The sequence below is a fragment of the Conger conger genome, chromosome 2, assembly GCF_963514075.1.
Source record: "Conger conger chromosome 2, fConCon1.1, whole genome shotgun sequence".
NCBI classification, from domain to species: domain Eukaryota; kingdom Metazoa; phylum Chordata; class Actinopteri; order Anguilliformes; family Congridae; genus Conger; species Conger conger.
In genome coordinates, this window is record NC_083761.1 from 21,937,777 (window position 1) to 21,957,379 (window position 19,603).

Genomic DNA, 19,603 nt, shown 5'->3' on the forward strand with positions numbered 1-19,603 from the left:
GCTAAGGAGAAACTAATATCCAAACAGTACTGCACCTGCCCATCCAGCACTATGCTACTGTACACACCCACCCAGCTAAAGGGCTACCCACTGCCACACAGTACTCGACCTGCCCAACCGGCACTATCGTACTATACAAGCCCAACCAGGGATAAAGCGCTACCAATAACCACATACTACTACATCCTCTCAGCTAGTACTGCGCCACTGTACACACCCACCCAATCAATGCTATGTTGCAAATACACCACAAAGTGCAACAGTCCTCATACCCACACAGCACTATGATACACACTGTACTACACACACCCACTCAAGAGCACAGAGCTGCACACACTTACACACTACGACCTATACTACTCACATGGTGCTACAGAGCTACACACACCCACTCAAGAGCACAGAGCTGCACACACCTACACACTATGACCTATACTACTCACATGGTGCTACAGAGCTACACACACCCACGCGATACTGCACCCACTCATAACTGCTAAGTTATACGCGATGCTATACCCCACTCTGGTATAGTACCACACCCACTCTGTAGTACACTGACAGCACACCCATTGAACACTACAGAGCTGCACACACCAACACAGCAGTAGTAGCACACACACACAGCTGCAGTATACAGTTCATGCCCAACCTGAAGATTGCAGCACTCCAACCACAAGCGTAACACAACTGTGCCTGACTGCATACAAACACAGATTTAGCCTTCTTTACAACTGCATAATAAATGTTCAATATTTGCATACCTAAATCTGCTCAACACCTACCTAATACTGCTGTACTTTACAATAAATTAAACACCAGCCAAACATTTCTGTGCTCTAATATACCAATGCAGCATTGCTTTGCTTTATGGTAACGTTACTGCACTGTTACCTTCACACAAACCAAGGAGCTGCAAAATATCCCCCAAGTGCTGCACTTCACTGCACTCACAAACTTAGCAATGCTATCATCTACTATTATCAGCTAATAGTGTTACTTTTTTTGCTATAAGTATACCCACAGCATCCCTCTGTGAAACTGCAGATATCACTAAACCCACACCCATCATGCCAACAGTCGTGCTGTGCTGTGCCCACCATAAATCCAATGATCCTAACTGTATTGCCACCTAGGCTACTGAAAACTGTTTTTTCACAGTTGTAAGCACTTAAAGACCTAAAATAGCTTCACAATCACACTGTGAAAGATGTATAGGCTACCTGCCTTCAACAAATAGCAAACTGAATTCCATTCCCGAAAGTGCAGGCAACCCAGTCAGCTGTATAAAGAGACCTCCATCGCTAAATTCTCCTGAAGAGACCAAATATAATAAGATGCATACCGTATGACTTTGTACAAACACAGGATGGCCAACCCTCTTAACCAGCCTAATTTCATTTGCCACGGTACTCAGAGTGTGCCAAATTGACCATTTTTCAGACAACAAACAATTGGCGCACAGCTTCGGTGGTCAGGACATCTGTGCTCCAAACTGACTGTGCCCCGATGTCCGAAACAGCATGTGGGCTTTTACTGACAGAGAAAGGAGTAGATTCCACGTTATCTTTCCGCTCTTGCAATCATCAAAAGGACCATGCATTATCTTAACAACGGATGTGGACCAGGTGAACTAAGATTTCTTCTTTCTTTGTTTGAATAACCATTAATCACAACAATCCCACAAGCTCAGTTGCGAGATGCGAGATGAAATATATTTATTGTTTTGCAGAATAATTTTCAATTGCGCCCTTAAATCAAGTCGAATTTGATAGTGTATTACTGAATTTCTCAAGATTACCGGTTGCGAGACAAGTTTTTATCGATACCTCAGCCACTTGCACAGGAGCTAAAAATAATTCTGCTGTTCTGGGTGCTTGAAGAATTAAAATCAAACTGGATTTTGTAAACAGTGGAACACATGTTGCAGGGCAAGAAGGCTCAATTTGATAAAATGCATATAATAGCATAACATGAAAAAATGGCCGATGTCAATTGTGTGAAACCTGGGATTATTTTTTCCCGACCACATGCCAATGGCTGAAAGCTAGCCTACTGTTGCTGTTACAAGTACAGTGGTGTGGAGTTGTGTCACATTGACAAAAACGACTACTGCAGCTTATATCTCCGATGTCCCGAGACGAAGAATGATGGATGTGGTGGGCAGATAATTTCATTATTAAATTGACTGACCTGTGCCAAAAACAATTCAATCTCATCAAAAGATTTTTCCATTAAAAAATATATATTTTAAAAATGTTAAATGAATAGCTTAGAGATGAGAGGGGACTAAAGCTAGCTAGAAAGATCTCGATAAAAGTAAATTCATATAGCCATCTAGTTGACCATCTACCTATCAACAAGTCCAACGAAATGAAAAAATAAAACGTTAATGCTTTGGAATATAGAATATTTAGAACCTATCAAAAGCGTTCAAGAACAGAGGACCTGATAACCATAATAGAAACCTAATTCCGACACCTGTATTTAAATCCTTAAACTATAGCATACCAGCATCATTTATGCTAGCTTGGCATTCTGGAATGCCACTCTGCTTGAAACTGCGCTTGTACATCGCGAATGTTAGCCACCGAGCTAGCAAGCACGCTGAAAAGGGCAATCGTTGCATCTTGCTAATGTGCTGCGTGCGTACAGTTAGCTTGACAGCTAGCTAGCATATTGCTAGCAACTATAGTAATTGCAACTGATAGCATCTTCTGACAGCCACCGTAATGTCACAGACAAGAGTCCGTCACTTCTGCAGAATAAATAAATTGCGTGGCTTTATTTTTTAAATATGATGTTTAAAAAACAGAAACGCCTCTTTGCTCTAGTACTCGTAGCGCTGTCATTAATCAAGTTTCGAGACTGCTTACTCACCTCTCGCTCAAGCCCAGATGCAGCTGCTTCATCCCCTATCCGAAAGGTACTCCGTGAATATCTCAGCCGCAATTTCTTAAACCCACACGAGCGCCACCCAGCGCTGCAGCCAAAGCAAGCAACTCTCGCGATATAAAAAATATCATTTTTTTTCTTCCTCATTTTATAGTAGGATACGTCAGTCGGGCTTATTGCTGCCACCTTCAGGAGCACAAGATCGCATACGGGAAACAACAACCTTGTTATAACCTTTTAATCCAACAACAAAGTGTTCTCACCTAAACCACTGATTTTTGGGAGCTTGAAGTGTTTTCCTCAATTGGTAGGCAAACTCTCAATTTTGATTCTGTGGTCAAATATATCTGAAGAACAACAACAGTACGTAGCCTACGTTCACAAACTGAGTTGCATAACTTGCAATTATTTTCTACACTAATCACACATCAGATCCTACTGCTTCTCAAAACTGAAGAGAAATGCCATCATTGCTTATAATGTTGACCTCAAAGAACTTCAAGGTAATGGTCAAATACAATGGCTCGAAAGTGTTTACTGATCGAGCAGTCCTAATCACGTATGATGGGAGAGGAGTATTTTCAAGGCAAATGCAGTAAAGAAGTACAATCAGAAGAAGATGTGTGTTAATGAGAGGTGTAAATGCAAGGGGTAAAGAACAGCATCAAATGTCTTCTAAACATCAGACAATATCAACCATGGAAGTCCAAGGAAAGGGGGAGAAACATCATGATGTCTGCAGAATGACGTAGTTGTAATATCCTTACAACTCTCTGAGCTGAATGGTCACAGAGGACATGTTTCCACAATGATGCATACTATATTCACTGAATAATGCATCTAAGCATTCTTGATCTTCTCTAAAACCAGAAAACCATCCCTGTTGATGGACCAAGTGTCAACCAAGAGCACAAATGCCCATTATCTTCTGGCCTCAATATTGTTTGTCATTCAGAAATTGGTTCAAAGGGTATAAAATTTAAATGCTCACTATTGCAGGTAACACAAGCTGTTCAGTGAGAATCAAAAGCTGTAATAGAATACCGTAATACCGTAATACAAGAGTGAATTCAAGTTATATTCTCTTGTTTTAAAAGGAATTAATTGTGAGTGTATGAGTGCATACATGTGCCTTTGTGTGTGTGTGCTTGTGTGGATGTGGATGTGCAAGTGTACTGTGTGTGTGTGTGTGTGTGTGTGTATGTCTGTGCGGTGATTGATTGAGTTGGTCCAGACTCTTCCTGTTGTGTCAGCACTAGCAGCAGGGGCAGAGGGAAGGAGCCTCAGATCATGTGACTATGAGATTTGTACATCAACATGGTTGCACTGGAATCTGTTTTGCACAGTCTGGTATACATATGCATACACAGTAACACATGTTCTGATTTGTCAGGAGACCTCAAAATACTACTTGGCATTCAGCTTCATTAATGAAATAAGGGGCAGGTAAGTAGGTCCGGCACTTAACTACCAAGACACAGCAGGTTGAAACCTCGGCTTTGTTGTTAGCTGACTATGACCAAATGTATACAACAATGCAACAAAATGGTTTAATTCTTCTGGGAATATTGTGGGTTTTTCTAATTATTTTGTGCTTTAATCAACTATGCCACTAACTACAGGAAATCAATGAGAAATTCCCCTTTGATTAGCACTATAACTTCTCCTGTAGGAGATACAATGTGGTGGTGGTACAATGTGTGAACTACCCACTTTCTCATGGGAGTCTGCACTGGAGGAATACATAGTTTTCGTGCTTTTCAGCACTTTCCTCTGGGTGTGGGTGGAATAGTGATAACTCATTTGGTCAATTCTCAGGTGTGAAAAAAGGGGGGAAAACAGTTTTAGCAACACCTATAAATTCCCTTTAGAGGTTTAAATTGACTTTTTTTTTTCAATGTTTAAAAAACCCCACAGACTTTAATACATTTTTAAAAGATTTATTGCATCAAGCAGGAAATTAAAAAGGAAACAGCCAAGTCTGAACAGTATTACCTCATCATTATCATCATTGTAATCATCATCACCATCATCATTAGCACTATTGGTACCATCACAGCTATCACAACCATCACCATCTTTGTCATCACCTTCATAATCATTATCAACATCATCATCATTGTCAAATGATTGTGCCCAAAGAAATATGATGATAATTCATGACATGGAACTAGTTCTGCCAACCAGACCAAGCTGATATGGGCCAGATCACTCAAAAAAGATCCCAGCAAGATCCACTTCTAAAAGTGCAGCACACAAAGAAAGCCAAGCAAACAAAACAACCTAGGGGATGTTGTCTGTCACTCCATCTCAGTTCTAACGAAGGCGCAAAAGAGTGGTGTATGAAGCTATATGGTCAAAATGACTTTACTCTTATGAAAACAACATTTGTGTCTTGCTGTTTTGTAACCTGAGAAATTTGGAAGAGTCATTATTCATCTACGGAAAGACATGCACGAATGCCACTTGGTAAGAGGTAAGAGGGAGAGGTCAGAGTTAATCGGGAACTGTGTGGAGGTAGAGCAGATGTAGTTTTGATCCAACAGGAGTGTGTTCATAGTTTCCAGTCAGTCAGGGTGATTGCGGTCTGTATGTGTGTGTGTGGGTGGGCATGTGTGTGAGAGACAAGGTGTTGGATATAAACTTTTCCTTTTCCAGAACAGTGGTTGGTGAGTCACCCTGTCCTTCACAACTTGTGTTCACAACAGTTGTCTACATGCATATGAGTCTGTGTGTGTGTGTGTGTGTGTGTGTGTATGTGCGCGCATGCGCACGTGTGTGGGACGTGCCCTTCAGAGGTCATCGGTCTCTCCGTCAAAGGGGATGCCATCCAATTGCTCGATGGTGATGTCGGTGTGCTCCCCGGTACAGATCCAGCCGATGGGTGTGCGGTTGAAGGACGGCCTGGAGCTGATGTCTCGGTGAAACACCAATGGTGGCTCCGGCTCTTCGGGTGTTAGGTCGATCTCCGGCATTTGGAAGGTCGTGAGCTGGGAGGCTCTCTCGAAACCGCCAAACGGTATGGCCATCCTGCGGGGGTACGTTGTGAAAATAACGCCTTCAGGGCGTGCTCGTGTCAAACACCCCCACCCCCCTCACCCCACCCCGCTTGCTGACTCACTCAAGGCAAATCTGAAAGGCATGAATGCGAATGGCGGAAACCGGAGGGCGGGAGTACGCGTTTCGCCTAGCGCAGCGACAGCGACGCCAGGTGTGCTTTTCAATTGAATTGTCTTAAGATGGAAATAGCACACCCCTTAGCTCATAGCTGTTTTCAAGCCTAAAAGCGGCTAATCGTCTTTGAATGAATGAACACATGGAATGGCAAAAATAAAAGATCTGAATAGAGCTCAATATCAGTGAATGCATAAAAGCTAGAATGGGAGGGTATTTTGCTCCAAATTTGGAATGCTCGATTGTATTTATAGGCAGATCTCTTTGCCACAGCCTTCCCTGTTTATTCTGGATAATGCAGACAAGTACAGACTACCGTGTAATATGAGTGCTGTCAACTGCTCTGCATTAGAGGTCACTGCAGCTGGTAAACCAAACAAAGATGCAATTTACATTTACATTTTTTACATTTTTGTCATTTGGCAGACACTTTTAATCCAAAGCGTGCAAGCGTGCATAGGTTCTACCACAAGTCAAGTCAAGGGGGCGGGGGAAAATTTTGTGCCGTTCTGGCATCTGGTCAACAGAAATGCTCCTCTCTCAAGCCCATCCCTATTATTTCCTTTATTTAACCTGGCTTGAAGAAGAAGGTGAGAAGAACTGAACAAATTGTATGAGAATCTGAGCTGCATTCAATGCGCCTGAAGACTTTTAGCATACGCAAAAAGTTTTAGCACTCAGAAAACCAATAACATGACCAGTCATCGGGGTGTCTCGGTGGCGCAGCCTGTAGCGCACTGACCGCATGCTCATTGCGAGCCGCGACGTCGGCGGTTCGAATCCGACCGTCCGACATTTGTCGCATGTCTTCCCCTCTCTCTCGCTCCCATTCTTCCTGTCTCTCTGTGCTGTATGCTGTCCAATGGAGCTGAAAAAGGCCTAAAAATGTACTTTATGTTTTGCACATGATAAAGGTCTGAGTACTTAGTACTGGCCCAATATTTAGCTCTGCTACATGTTGGCCATAGTTGGCACTGTCAGGGTTGGCATTCTGGGGTACTTTACTGTGCTGAAATATAGTGTCTCAGCCACTCCTGGGATGTGAATTTTTAGCCTCTTTATAGTTGCTATTTTATGCCACTAAACTATCCAAGATGAGAGAGAGAGCAAATGGAATGCAACCTGCTGCTATGGCAACCATGCCACCTACCTGTTGAAGCTCTTGAAGCTGGGTGGATCTGTGTATACACAGGGCCCAGGCATCTCCACCTTCATGGTGGCAGTCAGCTCCGAATCACCCTTCATGGCGCGTTCCCATGGAGATATGTACGTTTTCACGTACTCAACCTTCTTCTCCTCCTTCTCCTCTTTCTCCTCCACCTCCACCTCCTTCTCCTTTTCCGTGGCACCACCATCTACACCATTCACACCGTCCCCACCATCCTGACCTGAGTAGGTCATGAAAGGCGGTAGTACAAACAGGGCCACCTGTGCGAGTCCCCCCCCCAAAATAAAAAAAATAGCATGTCTATTGCTGTGCACCACTCACCTCCTTCCTCTCCATTTTCTCCTGCTGCCTTTCCTGACCCATCCTCGCCCTGGGTCTCAGACTCAAGGGCAGACCCGTTGTTCTGGATGGCGCCATCAGCAGGGCTTTGTTCGCCATTGGCTTGGCCTTCCTGGGCGCTGTCTTCATTCACTTGCCCACCTAGTGAGGGTGCCAGGTTCTGCAGGTTCTCCTGTAGCAGCACAAGGTAGAGGTGTATTTTAGATCTTCCTCCAATACAGAGCTCCTCTCTTCTACTGTTATCATGGGCCCACCAATATATTCTCATCATACTCCTCCATTCATTTCCCTCAATTCCTCATCATTCCTCACCTTCTACTCTTCGATCACCCCCACCCTCTTTTCTTGAACTGTGGTGTAATGTGTATTTTAATGTTGATGATGTGATGTCATTCACATATATATTACATCATGTCACATGCGTCAATATGCTGGAAATATTCCCATTTTAAGAGTAGCATAGCTTCCCAGATAGCAAGCGACTCCGGGCTGGATCTGGTCCGATTCCGCCCAGAAGTCAGCACTGACGGGCCACAATTCTGTTCTTTTAACAACGGATCTCACCATGGACTCGGTCAGAAGCTCTGGGTTGTTCTCGTAAATGAAGCGCTCCACCCTCTGCTGCCTCATCTTGAACATCTTGGAGCCCCTGTTCTTCAGCAGGGACAGCTCCTCCAGCATCAAGTCCTTGGGGGCCTTGATTTTCGTCCCCAGGTCAAACTCTGCCACCTCGGCGTCTGCTTCATCCTGTTCGACTGGGGTAGGGGAAGCAAACGCTGAATCAGAGTCTGTTGTGTGATCGCAATGAGTCTGCAGCCCTAAACAAGGCTGTAAAGGGGCCTCCAACCCCAGACCATAAATTTTAAAAGGCTACCCTGACCACAGTACGCACACAATTTTATCTAGTTCATGATTTAGAAAGTAAAAAAACTGGTTTCTTAAAAGGTACTAGTAAGGTGGGTTGGTTCAGCATGATTTGGGGGTGTTTAAATCAGAGGAATGCTTAATAGTAATTTTTTACTATTGTTTTTTATGATCCACTCTCTATGATGGTAAGCCCCTTGCTCTGGTGTCTGTCATCATAAAAATCTTTCATCCTGTCAGCCCCTCTCGTTTAATAGTCCCCATAAAACCGGAGCCGGTGCTGACGGTGGGCAATGCTGGTAGGTCTGAGCCTTATATCACAGTGACTGCCACAGCTTCGTAGAGCAGGAAGCTCATGTGCTACGCCTTTGCACCGAGGGGCATCGGTTCTGGGTTCCTAGAACTGGAAGTCATTTTATTTTGCCCAGCTCTCCAGCAAGCAGTGATGAAAGACTAGGGATCCACAAACTCTTTAATGGGAGGACCTGCTGTTCCCTGAACAACTTTTGCAGTGTTTTGGAGAGTAAAGTACAGCACTACACTGCAACTATGAGAGTGTTTCATATCCTTTGCTGAGAGTCCTGCTGCTGTTATTTGACCTCTCCAAATGTACTTACACCCTTTAACTTGTAAGTAATTCCACAGGAAATATGTTTAAATGAATGCAACCTGCTGCATACTGTTAATCACTCACCAATAATGGATGGCACAATGTATTTTTGGTTGAATGCTTGAAGTCTGTGTGTGAGTGTGTGCATGAATGGGTGAATGAGAAGCATCCATTGCACAGCGCTTTGGATAAAGGCGCTATATAAATGCCAACCACTTACCATTTAATATGCAGGGACTGGTATGAGGTGAGATCTACGCCTCCCCAGAGGCATGTCAGGTTAAAGCACTATTGGTGTAGCAACATGCCTTGTGGGCCAGAATCAAACCCTGACCATTCCAGGGCAAGGGGTTGGGGGTGTTTAAATCAGAGGATTTAATAGACTCCGATGCACAATTGGCTCCCCTAGTTGCACAAGTGCCATGCTTCTGGTGCCATGCTTCTTGGTAGCTGACAATGACTGAAGTTCATGGTAGTTCTCAAAATTACGTAAACTTTTTAACTTTTGAATGCAATTCACATATGATTATCAGCTTATATACACTCACCAAGCACTTTATTAGTCTTTATTAGACTTATTTTTTAGACTTCTACTGCTGTAGCCTATCCACTTACAGTTATGATGCGTCGTGCATTTGCGTTACTCTCACCTTCCTGTCAGCTTTGACCAGTCTGACGTCTCTCATTCACAATTGCTTCTGACTGGATTTTCTTTTTAGAGACTAGTGTGCGTGAAAATCCCAGGAGATCAGCATTTTCTGAGATACTCAAACCACCCTGTCTGCCACAAACAATCATTCCACGATAAAAGTCACTTAGATAACAATTTTTCCTAATTCTGATGGTTGGTGTAATCATTAAATGAAGCTCCTGACCCATATCTACGTGATTTTATGCATTGCACTACTGCCACACAATTTACTGATGAGATAATTGCATGAATAAGTAGGTGTAATAAAGTTTTTAAAAATCCTAATAAAGTGCTCCGTGAGTGTAAGTACTCATATCATATAATGAAATATTAAGTGTTTATAGACTTGTTTATGCATTTAAGCAACTGATTTAAGCAGGTGGTTTTAATGCTGTGGCTGATGGGTTTATATGTTGATATGTTTCATGTAGACATCCCTGTCTGATAGTGGATACGATTATTTTAAGCATATGAAAGGAGGATTGAGCAAGAAGCAGCCTGGAGATCTGACAACCAGCAAGCTACAGAGGGACTGAGAGGAATCAGCCTGCGAGGAGCTAAATTAGCTGTGTAACAGAACTGAAATGTTCTTCCTTAAGCACCCATGTATGACCTTTAACCCAAGAGCTCTGAAATGTTGACAGTTTCTCCAAATAGCAAAGCAACCGGGCCATAAATAACCTGCGGTAATTGCTTATTAATACAAAAGCCCCCGCATTCCTTCTTTAATTCACCACATAGAAAATGTTGGATTGACAACACGCCACCGCACTCTAAAAAGAAAAGATTCAGTTAATAAGCTTCCAACAGGTAACCATGGGATACACCCCCAATGTGTTGTCATTATACAATGCGGCCAGCATCTATTAATATTCAGCTTACAGGATATACAGAAAGCCTGTGCTGTGGGGAATGTTTGTGGATGTTTTGTTGATCCTCAAAATGTTGCTCCCAGTGTGAACAGCCAAACTGAAGACGTAGAGCCTCTTGCCCCAAATATATGTTCAAAAGCACAGAAAGACATACAAACAAATTAAATGCTCTTTCATGTGCCCATCCATAACAAACATAACAAATTAGGATAGCCAGGAGAGGTGCATACTGGATTTTCATCCCAAGATCTATCTTCCTTTCACAAGCCCTCCAACTTCAGAAGACTACTTCATTGTGCACACAGAACCAGAATAATTTAAGCATTAGAAGAAAAGAGGAGGAAGAAAAAAAGGCCTCACAGACTAAATTTAGAAATTTTGAATTTAGAGTTGAGCAAGACCTCCTCCAACAAAGCACTTTGGGTGTCCCCTAAGGACTGGAGTCTGGAGGTAGATTGTTAACTCCCAAGAAGTAAGGAAATTCTCATTTTTTGCCATTAAAGCTGATTCCTCTGTTTGGTGTGATGGTGAGTGTCATTGGAGCAGTGTCTTTGGGGCAGCGGGAGCAGTCACTGTGTTCTTGTGTTCACGCATTTCTTTTAGTTAGATAGAGACAATGAACATGGGAGAGACTGACATGGAAGTGGGATGATAGAGGTAAAGACAGGAAGCTACCTTTCTAGACTAAATTTATCCACTTCAATCTTTTTTTATAGATAACGAGGGAAGAAAGAGGGAATGCGACAGATGTGAAAGAGAGACTGAAACTGACAGAGTGAAAGACAGAATGATAAAGAGAAAAGGAGACACGTTAAAAGAGTTTCAGGTAGAGATATGAAAGACAGAGTGAAACAGAAAAATAGGAGCAAACAAAAAATGCAAACAAAGCTATGCAGGGATAATCAGACTGCATAACTGCATAACAGACTGCCCTACTAATGAAGCCTTTTTAATAATTTGAATTAATCAAGATATGAACATGTAAATGGAGTAAAAGAGGAGAGGGAGAAAAAAACGGAAGAGGGATATGCACTCTCACTTTATTAGGTACACCTGTACACCAGCTTGCTAATGCAAATATTTAATCAGCTAATCATCATGTGGCAGCAATTCAATGCATAAAAGCATGCATATGTGGTCAAGAGGTTCAGCTGTTTTTCTGACCAAATGAATGGGAAAGAAATGTGATCTAAGTGGAATGATTTTTGGTGCCAGACAGGGTAGTTTCAGTATCTCAGAAACTGCTGATCTCCTGGGATTTTCATGCACAACAGTCTCAGAGGTTCAGAGAATTGTACGAAAAACAAAAAAAACATCCAGTGAGCAGCAGTTAATTACAGAGGAATCAGAGGAGAAGGGCTGACAGGAAGGTTGAAGCTGGCAGGAAGGTGACAATAGCGCAAATAACTATACATTACAACAGTGGTATGCAGAAGAGCATTTCTGAACATACTACACGTAAAACCTCTGAGTGGATAGGCTATAGCAGCAGAAGACCGATAAGTCTAAAAAATAACTCTAATAAATACCTAATAAATGCTCACTGAGTGTATAATGATAGTCATACAGACTAACAGGAATGGGAAACATTGACAGTGAAGGAGACATGTAGTTACTATAGAGAGAGGGAGGAGGAAAGTGACACACAGAGGAAAAAGGACATATTAGGTAAAAGAACTGAACAATGAGGTGGAGGGAGTTGACATGACTTACTATCTTGCGTGATCTGAGACAGGTCAACAATGATCTTGGATGACTTTTTCCTCTTGTTGGGGGCGGGGGTCCCTGACAGAGGCATGTCTACAGGCTGGGAGACATTATTGCACAGTATAAACAGAGTAGATCACAGCATGCAGAGCATGGCTAGTACCCATGGTGAACGCTACAAGAACACTGCTCCTAGTGGTCTTGGAGAAGCATTGCACCCCATGAGTAGCCCACTAAGGAATGCTTAAAAGTCTATGTATGTATGTAAAGATAGTCTGTTAGGAAGCACTTGCATTTACAACTTACATTTCCCAAAATACAGTAGGTCTAATATTAGTTTAGTTAGTATTTTCATGGAGTCATAACCACATACTTCATCGACTATATGACTTGATCCAACAGGCCTGTTTTATACCTCCATAAGAGATAAAAAAGCATGCATAAGGGATTGTCCTGAAGTATTTACAGTTCCCATTGAATTGTAAATCACGTGCCGTGTCTCTGTGTCATGATTTACTTCCTGGTTTCTTTGTTTCAATGTGCTTTCTGTATTTGGATTCCGCTTCACATTTTCTGTCTTCCCTATTACGTGTCCACGCCCCCGGAACTATATTTGGATTTCCTCTGTTGTAATTGTCTCACCTGTTCCTTTCTCTCGTCAGCAGTCCTGCATATAAGCTCACCTGTTACTTTGTTCCGTGCCAGATTGTCTTGTGCCCGGCCTTGTCCTTGCGTTCATTACTTTCCAGAGTTTATATCCTGCCTGTCCCATACCTGTTACGAGCCTTCATCTCCACCCCTCCTCGTCCAAGCCCTGCTCCAGCTCTTTGCCCTCTTGCTCTCCTGCCCCACTGAGGGAACTCCCAGTCTTGACTCCTGCCTGGTTCACCCTGGCTTCTCCATATTGCTCTGTTTGTTTGGACCCTGATCCCTGCCTGGACGTGGTTACAATTCTGCCTGACCTGCACTATTCTTATTGCTGAAGATTGGCCTGTTTCTGTGAGCAACAAATAAAGCCTACCATCCTGGTGTCTGCGTTATAATCGAGTAACCGCAGTAATGCCCCTATGATGGTTAAAACCAATTAACCATTGTTTAAAGGAGTACATGGTGGTTGGTCACACTTTCTAGGTTTGTATATGCAATTTGCACAAGAAGGCATTGAAGAAACACAATGAAAGTATTAAATATGTACATTCTTTAGTTTTGGAGAAGTAAGTGTTTTAAATGTATTGGAAAGGATAACCACTCCTTATCCCTCCCCTATAACTTGTGACCCATAGCTTGCGCCACTGGCCTACGAGCAACACAATGGAAATATTTGATTAGCGTTAGGTTCACATAAATTTGACTGCCTTTTAGGGACTATTATGCTATTTCTGGTTAAATTAATTTAGCTAGCTAGCTAGTTTGCTTTCATAATGTGATGTTATCGATAACAGCTAGTATCTTTTCATAAGAATGTTATTATTGTGCTTTTAACTTGGCTAGCTAGCTCAGTCAGCGTCCTTACCTTAGCTATCGATAGTTGATATACTAATTTAGCTAGCTTGTGATGAGCACATATAATCAAGCCATAGTAACAAACAACGATGTGTGGAAAGGGACAGTTTGGGTGAACGTTTATACTGGGAAATTTAGACTTAGAAAGTTTTAAAATACATTTAAATTATTGAATACATTTTTTTTTTAAATGCACATGTTTTATTGTTGCCTAAAGACAACTGGGAAGTGTCATATTCAACCACAAAAAATATCACTTATTTATTTTGTGCATGCCATACTAAGACACTAGTATAGCCTGTGCTTATAGTGCATTGGTAGTCACCGGTACACAGAACCTTTTTATATTTGTACATTTTTACAATGAAGGTAAGTTTGCTGTCCTGATTCTCAATACATTTAGGGAATTTAGAATGCTGAGCATACTGTATCTGCTTGATAAAACTGCTCGTAAAATGCACTGTTTATGAAACTCGAATTCTGACCATTCGAGTTCGAGTGCTGACATCTCCGGATACTTTGATGGAATTTATAATTCTGACCATAATTCTGACCGACACTATTTAGACTGCTCATACAGATGAACTCATGTATTTTTTTTTTTTTTCTGCTTCAAGCACTGAGTATAGCTACTATACTCTAAGAAAGTTGATCATATTCTTGCTCAGAGCCGTTTCTTTGAAGCTCTGTTCTATTACTGTTTACTTTTGTAGTGTTATTTGGTTTGATATTTTTATTAATCACTGGTATGGCATTGTTGTTTATACTGATTATTGGAATGACAAATGATCTGGGGTATGTGTAATTAAAAAACTAACAAATGTGTGAAACAGCCCCCAACAGATGAAACAGTTTAACTCTCTCACAAACACAATAAATAGAATTTCTTTACTTTGTTACATATGAAAAACTGGGTTTCAACCTCCACTGCCACATTGAAGGACTGTGCTTTTATTTTATTTTCATTATTTATTTTTGGTTTTAGTCTGAGTCATATTCTATGAAGGCGCAAGGTTGGGGAAATGGCTGAGGGAATGAGATCACACAGCTCTACCGAATAAAGGGGATGACGGCACTCCAGTCCACATTTCCAAAACAATTTTGACAAATGGAAATAATGAGCATACAGTGGCATGGAAGCAGAGATGTTTTAGTTTAATTACTGCCTGAACAGCTAAGCGACAGACAGATTTGCTAAAGCTGCAATCTGAGATGGAACAATCACATGACAGGTTTTTAAGTGTCAAATCCCAGCTGTGCTGGCAGTCTAATAAATATTATCTGGAAAGACATTTGTACCCCTGTTCTGTCAGCCATGCCACAGATCTCAAATTAAGTTTTGTGTTAGAGAGGAAAATTAATTAATTCTACAGCGGAGTGTCACTTTTTAAATTTTATTTAAAATGTATTTTCCTTAGTTGCGTCTACAAGGATGTTTCGAATATTGCATTGAATTTACTTGGCTGTAATTCAATCTTCGGGTTTATTTTTAAGCTTACATTAGGATGCAGGGATGGAGTCACTGGTGCTGGGCATGAGGCAAGCTGACCAGAGCCTCTGAACCTCCCCCTCCTCCCTAGCCCACACCCCTATGGATAGAGATAATTTTCCCTGTGTGATTCCAAGAATCTCTCCAAATCTGCACTCGGAATGCCCCCGGCTTTCCCCGGAGTTAGAGAGAGCCAACTGTAAAATCATCACCAGCCTCCTGCCTACCAGATCCAGTTCCCCCAGGGGGGTGTTCTTGTTTTAGCAAGCTATTTACATCCACTGGGGAGCCACTGAGTAGGGGCTGGTCAGCAAATTCCCCAAACCAGCACACTCTTTTTTAAAGAGGAAAGCACAAACAAGACTTTGGGCAATCAAATTCCACACAAAAAGCTTCATTCTGGTAGATCCTGTGGTATGAGCAGAATGCCAACACAACAGAACCTCTGTTATTGGATAACGAAGGCAGGAGTGAACCAGAATTATCTCTTGTTAGTCAACTAGGTTTTCTTGAAGGATGACAGAGGACTGTTATGCAAGTTAGTCTCCTTCGGCTGGAGGGACGTGCTGTGCGCGTAGTGCATGCTCATACCCACTGTCAGGGCGTCCTTACCGTAGTTTCGAGTTCCTTTTTTGACAGGGGTGGGGGAGCTGGGTGAAAACAAAGGTTGGGGAAAGAAGAAGGGCGTCAAATTAATCCAAATTGAAGCTTTGCAGATCCCAGATTCCCTGTGAGCTGCCACTCGACTTCAAGTCATAGGACGTGCTAGCCTCCAGCAGAGCATGGACGGCACTTTCTTGCACACGCCCCTCGACACTATATATAGACTAGTGAGGAGCGAGGGGAGCCTGACAACGCTTTGGGGAGTCTGGAAGCAGGTGAAAAAGAGAGACAGACAGAGGGACAGGGCACAGAGCACATTTTCCATCTTGTTACTCTGTAACCTTTAGGCTGGATTTACACCTATCCATTTTGGGATTGGCCTGCGTTTGTCACCGCCTAACTCGTCCCATCCCAGGGGATACCAGGGGTTGAGCTAGTCTGGATGTTAGTGTGTGTAATGATCAACAGGCTAAAGCAGCCACCTGTTTAACTGTCTGTTTCTGCACTCTCCGAAATGTGACATGGGCTGAACGTGGAGAAAAACACGTCGAGACACCATTTAATTTAAGAAAATGTTCCAGTCCCAATGATCCCCGCCAGGGTGGATGTGCAGCTATGATCGGAGTGAGCATGTGTAACTGACACGGCAGCAGATAATGGAAAAGACTTGGCTTGCAGAAAGAAGTCAAACCTGTCATTTCAGACTGTTCAGTTCTCTTTCCTGTCTCATACCTAGCCCTGGTGTAAAATCCAGCTATGACCAGCTTGGAATTACCAGCGACCAACTGTTTCAAAGCATATCTTGAGCTGGTCAAACCATCTTGACTATCTTGAGCTGGTCTGAACTGGTCAACCAGATACAAGCTATTTCAAAACCTAGCTTGAGCAGTTTTCTTTCAGCAGGGAGTCCTTCATTTTCTCACTTTGTGAGGGTTCAGCTTCGTGCACAAGTGTGCTCACTCCAAAGTGGACAACATTTTTATTTTCACATATATCTTATCTGTCATAGATATAGAAAATTATTTCTACAGATTTTACTTTTCAAGCATTTTCCTGACACAGACTTCTCTTCTGGAAGTGTAGCTCTTACAGTAAGTGCTCAGAGTGTCATTCATAAGTCCTGAACAATGAATTATTAGTGTCTAACATTGCATATGAAACATTCATAGCAAAACATTCATAGCCTCTAAAAGGAAGCTTGTCTGATTCCATCGCATCTACTGTGTGTGCCCTGCACTTTATAAAAGGGATTGAAGTTAGAAAGCCTTTGACACATTTCACTATGTCACCCAGCATGCAAGGGTCATGATACAATGCTGTCACCTCAAACACCTCTTATTAAGAAGCAGCTCGGGTTAAGCTCTTAGCACAAGGGCACAGCAATTCTCTCAGTGATGCTGTCACAGCAACATTGCACTGACGACACAAGCCTTGTGCGCTGCCTGGCAACCTATAGCTCTTAATTCTTTGGCTCTTCTCTCTTCTGAACTTGGGACTTGGATCAGGGGTAACCTCAGAGCCTTCCTGGTCTGTCAGACTGCTCTGGCCCAGCCCTCAATAAATCCTTATTTACTGCTGGAAATAGAGGGGAAGGGGAGCTAAGGCTTGGGGCCAGCTACTTTTCCTAATGTCCTTTTCAGGGCTTAGCAAAGCTACATCTGGCCTTTCCGTTTTTCACTTATCTTCTTGCCTCCCTCATACACCCCATCACAGCAGGGATCAGAGCATTCATTTTCAAAGGACAATCGAAAACACTCAGGGTTTCATGGCATTGCGCTTAAGCTCTTGGCCATCTTCCTGGTCCTTCTGACCCCAAACCCAATAAGTAGAAACCGTCTCAGATCCCAGACAAGGTATTTGACACTTCCGGGGGTGTGTATGTTTGTACACAAACCACACTGTAAAAAGGAGTCTGCCAAATATTTGGATATTAACAGCACTAATTATAGCAGGTTGGCTTGCGCCGAGACCATGTCAGCTTGAACCTCTTGAGCCAAGCTAACAGCTCAGTTATACTAGACTTCAGCACCAGGGGGCCCACTCGCTTCAGGGCCGTTCTGGATTCTGTACATTTTCTGTAAAGGTTTCAGGACGCTGCAAAGCTAAAGTTAGCACCCTGTACCCTGACACCTGAACCATGACCAGAAACTTCACAGGTCATTCAACAGGACACCTCCAGTAGGTTTTGATTTTCACAGGAAAATGCTGAACTACGTTTCCTCTTCTGCTTTCATATCCACTAACCCAATCAAAACATTTTATTACCACAATTTCTTATCTTTGGCTTACGTGTCCTCCATTCTTCCCCACCCCAAGCATATAATTACTTATCTTTAGGTCATAGTCTGGCACTCACAAATAGTAAACAATAGCTACACCTTGTGGCAAATAGAGGGAACTGGCTGAAGAACTGTCACTCCAATGAAATGCCGCTGCTACACAGAGAAATGGACAATAAGTTTAATCTTTCCTAAATCACAATAACGCATTCTTATATCAAGCATGGAGGCTTAATTTAGCTTGCTGTACATTATTATTAGCTGTCAGACCCTTTTTATCATGGGATGGAACTAGTCAATGTGTATACAGTATCACCTTTTTTTTCCTTTTTTTTTTGTCATAACGTCACCAGTGTAGATCACTGTAGTTATTTATTGTGAGCAGATGATTCCACAAGCCCCTGGCCTGACACCACCCAAATTGTTCAGCCCCACCATACTTCACATATTGTGTGCCAGCTTGCTTCATGGTCTGGTTATGCACCCAGAACAGTGCTTTCCTCCATGTTTACCATTATTTGTACTGCATCATCATATGTGTACTCCTCTGTTGCCCAGTGCATGAGGTTTTTGTGTGAATCTGCCAATAAAGGCAGTCCTCTGTGTTTGTCCAGATAAACATATCTCTTTTTTTTTGCCTTTCTATTCTGTGTATATTATTGATGTCTCTTATGCATGCAGTTGAGATCAGACCCCCAAGGGGGGGTGGAAATTCATTAATTAAAAAAATGATGTTCAATGCAAATGTTTCAATTAATGAATTACATTTCAATTAATTTGCTGAATTGAGTTGAGATTAAAATGGAATTGCCTTTGACCACAGAAAAACAAACACACACACACTCACGCACGTGCATAAACAGAAATACACTCAGACTTATTGGTGTTCTGCTGTTGTAGCCTATCCACTTAGAGGTTTGACGTGGTGTGTGTTCAGAGACGCTCTTCTGCATACCACTGTTGTAATGTGTGGTTATTTGCGTTACTGTCATCTTCCTGTCAGCTTCAACCAGTCTGACCCTTCTCCTCTGACCTTTCCCATTAACAACGCATTTTTGCCCGGATAACTATGGCTCACTGGATATTTTTTGTTTTTCCCACCATTCTGTGCAGACCCTAGAGAAAATCATAGGAGATCACCCGTTTCTGAGATACTCAAACTACCCTGTCTGGTACCAACAACCATTCCATGGTCAAAGTTACTTAGATCACATTTTTTCCCCATTCTGACATTTGGTCTGAACAACAGCTGACCACATCTGAATGCTTATAAATATTTGCACTAGCAAGCTGATGTACAGGTCTACCTCATAAATTGCTCACTGGGTGTAGATGCAAATGCACTCACACACAAACACATACACAGGAAAGGAATGAGCCATGGTGACAGAGAAGAGAACCACAGACAA

The 19,603-nt window shown here is 42.4% G+C and overlaps 1 protein-coding gene across 2 annotated transcripts; it reads right to left on the reverse strand.

Moving 5' to 3' along the window:
- Window positions 1-4,854: 4,854 nt before the first annotated feature.
- On the reverse strand, window positions 4,855-16,064 carry LOC133122687 (myozenin-1-like). Of its 2 annotated transcripts, none has more exons than XM_061232784.1 (6): window positions 15,925-16,064; window positions 12,327-12,420; window positions 8,141-8,331; window positions 7,559-7,748; window positions 7,220-7,424; window positions 4,855-5,925 (listed from the first exon to the last, which is right to left on the reverse strand). In XM_061232784.1, the coding sequence occupies exons 2-6, from the start codon at window positions 12,409-12,411 to the stop codon at window positions 5,688-5,690; spliced, it is 909 nt and encodes a 302-aa protein (XP_061088768.1). In that variant the 5' UTR covers window positions 12,412-12,420; window positions 15,925-16,064; the 3' UTR covers window positions 4,855-5,687. The 2 variants fall into 2 exon arrangements, with proteins under 2 accessions (XP_061088768.1, XP_061088767.1); XM_061232783.1 differs by having other exon boundaries at window positions 7,220-7,457.
- Between the last annotated feature and the right edge of the window lie 3,539 nt (window positions 16,065-19,603).

Bases quoted from the DNA above. Each gene is read 5' to 3' on its own strand.
- LOC133122687 (XM_061232783.1), bottom strand. From the start codon at position 12,411: ATGCCTCTGTCAGGGACCCCCGCCCCCAACAAGAGGAAAAAGTCATCC. The intron at 8,332-12,326 runs GTAAGTCATGTC...CCCCTACCCCAG, and splicing joins GTCTCAGATCACGCAAGATA to TCGAACAGGATGAAGCAGAC. The intron at 5,926-7,219 runs GTAGGTGGCATG...GTACCCCCGCAG, and splicing joins AGCTTCAAGAGCTTCAACAG to GATGGCCATACCGTTTGGCG.